The sequence below is a fragment of the Lycium ferocissimum genome, unplaced genomic scaffold (genome assembly GCF_029784015.1).
Source record: "Lycium ferocissimum isolate CSIRO_LF1 unplaced genomic scaffold, AGI_CSIRO_Lferr_CH_V1 ctg5839, whole genome shotgun sequence".
NCBI classification, from domain to species: domain Eukaryota; kingdom Viridiplantae; phylum Streptophyta; class Magnoliopsida; order Solanales; family Solanaceae; genus Lycium; species Lycium ferocissimum.
This window is the reverse complement of record NW_026726130.1, coordinates 21,794-28,846: the sequence shown is the minus strand read 5'-3', so window position 1 is coordinate 28,846 and position 7,053 is coordinate 21,794. Positions and strand designations below refer to the sequence as shown.

General features: G+C 32.7%; 1 protein-coding gene across 1 annotated transcript; it reads right to left on the bottom strand.

The window, feature by feature from the left end:
* Positions 1 to 1,163: 1,163 nt before the first annotated feature.
* On the bottom strand, positions 1,164 to 1,712 carry LOC132045011 (uncharacterized). The gene has a single exon (XM_059435541.1). The coding sequence runs from the start codon at positions 1,710 to 1,712 to the stop codon at positions 1,164 to 1,166; it is 549 nt and encodes a 182-aa protein (XP_059291524.1).
* Between the last annotated feature and the right edge of the window lie 5,341 nt (positions 1,713 to 7,053).

Below are 7,053 nucleotides of genomic sequence, written 5' to 3'. Positions count from 1 at the left end.
GAGAGAGATGGTAGGATTGGGTTGGAAGTGAATAATGTAATGATGGGGTATTTTACTTATATATATATATATAGCTATAAGTTGCATTTAACATATAATTACTAGCTATGGGATGTAATTATTTTAAACTATAGCTACTAAATATAAATATGTAGTAATGTTAGTTATGCTATGTAGTTATCCCTTGAATGTAACTCTTTGAAAAAATAAGACCGGTCATGAATGAGTGTCTTTGTTGGTTTATAAATAAAAAAACTAACTGAATATATATATCTTAATTTATTTATTTTTAAAAAAAGAGCTTGCGTAAATGATGTTCAGATTTATAAAGTGAATTCCCAAACATAGAAGGTTCTAGGAAATTTTTCAATATTACTAGTTGCAGAATTTATAAGAATTTGTTCTATCATGGGTTAATACTTTTCACTTACCTAGTAACATACCATGAGAGTGCTTGTAAATAATTCTCTAATTTTTCAATATTACTAGTCGCAGAATTTATAAGAATTTGTTCTATCATGGGTTAATACTTTTCACTTACCTAGTAACATACCATGAGAGTGCTTGTAAATAATTCTCTAAAGGGGTGTGCTACACACAGGCACCTCAAAACCTTATCAATTCTTTGATTCCCTAATTTCTTCTTTCTATCCACCTTTTTTCTCAAGCAATATTTCTCAAAAGATGGAGAATCATAAACTAGTAGTCTTAATTGATTTCAAAAGGTAGAGTTTGGCGACCTCTACCTTGTGTATTTATCGAAAATAAAAGCTACAAGAGTCAAGAGGATACGGGATTGATTTAATAACTTATACTACGTACTATAATGACTTGTATTCATAAATTCAACGTGTTCAACCACAAAATTGAAATGGACACAGACTCTTCAGTACCCTCTGTAATACCGTAGTTATATATAATGAAGTATCTTTTTAACCCAAAAAAAAAAAAACCACAAAATTGACAATAAACAAAGAAGAAGAAAAAAGATCCTACAAGAATGGCTATCCTGATTCCCGTAGAGATTGTAAAAACTAGACGATACTTGTCAAAAAAGAAGAAGAAGGAGAGATTAACAATAACAAAATATTGCACATAGTTATATAGCTTGGACACTGGAAGAAAGAACTTTGATCAATCGCATGCACACGTGATATTGCTTCTCATGCACTCTCGTATCCACCACTGCCGTAGTTACTGCCACCATGACCGCTATAGTTACCGTCTCGGCCACCTTCTTCTCCTCCGTTATCACTAGCATCACCGCCACCATATTCACCATCAGCATATTCGTAGCCACCATCACTATACACACCCGTTAACGTACTATTACCCCCGTTTACTGTCTCATTATTAACGGAGTTATTCTCACCACTCCCATAGTTACTACCCCCGTTATCACTACCATATTTAACGGAGTTTTTCTCACCGTCGTTCCATCCATTGCCATAATGATCACTACTGTATCCACTACCACCACCATCATCATCATTTGTATAGACTGTGGCCGCTAAAGTAGTGGGTCCTCCAAGAGCAACCATAGTACCTATTTTTGTTGCACTTTTTTGGGGGTATATATAATATTCATCATCTTCTTCAACGTCAGATAAATCAGGGTCCAACGGAGGAGAATGGGGAAAGCTCCAGTCTCGCCTTAAACTCCGATCCCCTTCAAAACCTCTGCCACAGAAACAAGAGAAAAGGGATGCCATATGTTGTGTTATTAATTGTTCATGTGTGAAGAAGGATAATATAGCATGAGTCAACATTGTTAAGTAGAACTACGTTGGATTAAAATATTGGAGGCCTTCAATTATATCCAGTGATATGAAGTTATCAAGTTGTTTAATACTAATAAGTAATAACTGTGCAAATAATGGGGAGATTGTTTATTTGTATTTGGTGAGCTAGTCAATCACCACAGATTTTGTTTATATTTTTGTGCTTTGTATAAAATTAGCAGTTGTTGGGAGCTGAAAGCTTGGTTTAAGTAGAAAATATAATACCTGAGCTGGAAAAGTTTTATCCTATACACCGAAAAAAGAACTAGTATAGTAATAAGAGAAGGAAGACTGGACGAGGACTTGGTCAACAAAACAATACTTAAATATATTGGCATACGTACTGTAACTCAGTACCTAAATTCAGCCACAATTTATGATCAGCAACTAGTCATCAATTTTTTGCCACAGCTGGCATTTCTTGGATATTCTAATATTAAAGAGTTTGACTTGTAGACTTGTATGCATCTTTTCACTATCATGGTTACCAAAAAATATTTACAGGTCATCTTCTATAAGAGAAGTGAGAGTTATATAATCCTAGAAATAAATAGATTGTTGATTATCACAATCAGTGGCGGAGCCAGAATTTCCACCGAGGGTTTAAAATATAAAAAGGTAAGAATATGAGGAAACTTACACTACTAAAAACAAGCTATTTACCTACGCGGGTTACCGAGGGACAAATTTGATGTCACTATTCCGAGGTACTTTGCCACGGCGTCCTTCGGTAAAGTCAAATATTTTAATTTTTAATTATTTTTTAAAGATACCGAGGGACATCCCTCGGTAAATTATTTGACTTTTTTAAAGTCAACATTTAATTGACTATACCGAGGGACTCTATCGGTACATAATAAAAAAATAAATTAAAATTTCCGAGAGAGACCCTCGGTAATATAAATATAAATATTTTGAATTTCTTTTTTCCTGTACCGAGGGACACCATCAGTATGTTAATAAAAAATAAATGAAAATTAAATAAAATGTACCGAGGGAGTCTCTCGATAGAGTAGATATAATTATTTTGAGTTTTCTTTTTGAAATTACCGAGGGATGTCTCTTGGTAAATTAAATATGTAAAATTGAGTATTTAATAAATAATTATTTTATATTTTTTAAATAAAAAATAGCGATGGTGTCAATTGGTAAGTCCCTCGGTAATTGTTTAAAGTTTTTTTTTTCTTTTTTCAGTTATATTACATTTCTAGACTTATCATAAGAAAATTAACTAGTACCACTTATTTATCGTACCAGGTAAAAGTGTATAGTGATAGCACTCTAAAGAATGTTATAAGTGATAAGTTTAAAAAGTGATAGTATAAATAGAAGTGTTCTTAGTGGCATCCTTAATAAAAGTTAATGATTGTTTAGCTTATAAATTGACAATGATTAAAGTGCGTTGTATTAGAAGTATTGTTTAGTAATGTTAGTGATTGATAAGTCTATTATATAATAATTCTAGTAAGTAGAAGTATATTAGTGGTATTCTTAAGTAATACTGATTGATTAACTTATAAATCGATAATTATACTAAGTAGTATATAGTGCATGAGTGGTATCTTTAAGAAATATTATTTATTGATTAGCGTATACGTCAATAATTACAAGACGTGAAATTGTATTTGTGATATTAATCTATTATGTTACAACTACTTAATGAGTCCGAATGATTATTAAAGATCTGTAACAAAGTCTTAATATCATTAAAATATCGATTACAAAAATTCTACAAAGATGGCAGCTCATCGTTTCCTCAATTTAATTATCGCTACCATTACGACATCTTCCATCATTATCAATTATTGTCACTGCCTACCATTATTAACTGTCACTACTCACAACCACTGCCATTATCAATTACTATAATCAACGTACAATGCCACTAGTCACTATTTACAATCATCACCACCAACCACCATTTTTACAACACACCATCGTTCATGACTACCTGCAATCACCACAATCGCTCACCACTATATATCGTTTATCACCGTCATCCTTCACCACTATGTATCGTCAATCACCGTCATCATTTACCAACATTATTAGCTATCACTATCAATCGCCACCACCAACTACTACCAAGATAAGTTTAGTGATTCTTGATTTGTTTGGAGATAATTTGGTTTGACATTCCCAAACAAAATTTTATTTTCACTCTTTTATGATAAATTCATCTTTTATTAAAACAATCTCAATTTTGTCTTCACAAATATATAATATATCTTTTGTTAAGTTAAAATTTTATTCAACTGGTGATTCGATCTAAAATAGGCTAATTTGAGTTATCAATTTTTTTAAAGTAAATTGTTTTGCAAGTTTTCTACAGAATTTGATGGTTATTATCTAAATTTAATATTTTTATTTACTTATTATCTCAAAGATTATAAATAGTTTAATACCCTCCGTTTCAATTTATGTGAACTTATTTTCTTATTAGTTCGTGTCAAAAAGAATGATCTCTTTGTATAATTAGAAACAATTTACCTTCATGGAATGATTTATAGCCACACAAAATATATGTGACTCATTTAACATTACAAGTTTAAAAGCTTTCTCTATTTTTTAAAATTTCGTGTAAAGTCAAATGAGTTCACATAAATTAAAACGGAGAGAGTATATTCATTCCATTACCCATCCCATTTGTGTTAAAAAAAAAAATTAAAAAACTAAGGCTAGAATAAAAGACACTTAGGCGCTAGAACATAAGTGGAGCTGAAAAAAGTTGGGGAAAAAAATAACTGCGGGAAACTTAGGCGCCATTTATTTTAGCCAAAAGAAAAATAGAACACTTTTAACCTAACCATTCCATTTCCCCAAATTCTTTCATTCATTCAGAGGATTACAGAGAATGAGGACAGAGGAAAATTCCCCAAGTTCGTAATCACAGGCTCTCTTCTCAACGGCGCCACTTCAATCACAAGCAAAATTCTCAACGGCGCCACTTCAATCACGAACAGAGGAAAGCTAAGAGACATGAATTAGTTTGAGAATACAGGGCAGAAGATACCCAATTTGTGGAATTGGAAGCAACAGTGAACACAAAGCAAAAAAATTGACTTTGCAATTTCAAAGTGGAGACAAAGTTTGGGTTTTTTCTATATTCTTGAAGAGGTAAGGTTTATTATTTGAAGTCATTAATTACTGCAATTATTTTGAAGGAATTTGAAGTATTCTCAGCTTAAAATTTGTCATCTTTCTAGGTTTTAATAGGAAATATCTTGATTGCATATGTTGCTTAAATTTCCTCTTTTTTATGTGCAAAGATATAAGTTTCAAACATTTAGGCTTATGCTAAATGAATTCTGATTTGGGGTTTTTTTGTGAGAGTATTTTCAGATTTGCTGGCCTTTTTTTTTTTTTTTTTTTTTTTTTTTTTTTTTTGGGCTTAGCTTTAAATTGCCATAGGGTTTAGTTTTCTTTCTAGAAGGTCCAAATAGAGGGAAAAGGATAGCGAGGATTCATATTATTTATCGGACTAGTTTTGATTGAAGCATAGTTGTTGTTTGTGTACTGTGGTATTTAGAAGCTTTTCTATGAGATCTTCCCCCAAGCCCCTTGTTTTTAATTTGGAAGAATAAGATCAATTTCCTCTTTGAAATTCTAAAGAACAACTTATTTTTAAACAAAATGAAAAGCCTAAAACACTATTTATTTTGAAATGGAAGGATCATCTATTTTGAAAACAGTATGTCAACTCTTCATCATGTAATCTTTTAAATATTAAGTATGCATGAAATTGTATATCGAATTTGGTTTATTTACTAGATCACTAAAGCTGTGTACTAGATGTAGAATTACTCATGCATCTTAAACTATTCATGTGGATTTGTTATTTGTACATATAGATGGACAATGAACATCGTAGATGGATGTATGATAGGGTGTTACCTAATCGACGGGGTTGAGGGATGAATTTAAGCAAGGCGTTGAGGGGTTTATTAATCAGGCAAATTTATTTTGTCAAAAGGATGGGACAATTAGGTGTCCTTGTGCAGATTGCAATTGTATAAAGTGGTTAAAACCCGAGGATGTTAGGGCTGATCTTTGTAGTAAGGGTTTTATGGACGACTATTATGTTTGGACTAGTCATGGAGAAATTGAGGGTAGTGCCAGTAATATTTGCAATCATAATTTTGTTGTTGGTGAAAGTAGTCAAGATCCTAGATTGCATGAAATGGTTATGGATGCTCTTGGGATGTACAATGAGGGTAACAACCAACAACCTGTTGATCAACCTCCCAATGAAGAGGCACAACGTTTTTATGCACAATTAGAGTCTGGCTAGTCGTCCATTTTGCGAAGGCATGTCACACTCTGCATTGTCTCGTTGCGTTAGATTGCTAAGTATTAAATCGGATGCGAATATTTCTATAGCGGGCATGAACGCTATGATTGAGCTTATGAAAGAACTTAATCCGAACTTAGACATACCCGATGATTACTATAAAGCAAAAAAATTGGTTTCCAAATTAGGTCTCTCGTCTATGAAAATTGATTGTTGTGAAAAAGGTTGCATGTTGTATTATAGGGATGATGCAGATTTAGAGAATTGCAAAGTTTGTGGAATATCTCGTTTTAAACAGCTTGCCAGCGGTAAGAGGGCTGCAGTTAAGGCGATGCATTATTTACCTCTTATACCAAGGTTAAAGAGGTTGTATGCATCACTGAGTTCATCCTCATATGAGATGGCACTATGAAAATAGAAGGCCACCCGGTGTATTGTGTCATCCATCAGATGGAGAAGCATGGAAGCATTTCGATAGAACGTTTCCGGATTTTGCTAATGAACCAAGGAATACATTTTAATTACTTCACCAAAACAAAAAAAAAATAGATTATCTGCTTTGCTTCTTCTATCAACTGTATTTTAATCCCCCCGTCTGATCTGATGAAAATTTGTGGCTTTGAGATTAGACGAATTCTGATTATTTTCTCACAGAAGGGATACATAGATGATAATATTCCCGCAGAAATGGATGTTAACTCCTTTGCATAGCGTATGCTTTCATTTGTTTTCTTAAGATTAAACTATTTAAAAAGTCGATATAATGCATAGGCCAAGTCCGTAAAAAGACTTTACTTGTAATTTGATTCACTCTTCTTAATGACTAGTAGTTTTAAGTTTAAGAAATGGTTTTCTTTCCGGTTCTCATTCATGCACATAGCAATGAAGCCTATATATACAAATAGGTAGGAATGGCGGTATTTGAACCTGTGACTTCTATCTAAGGGTTCTACAAACTGGTTGCTTGGGCTAATTATTTGT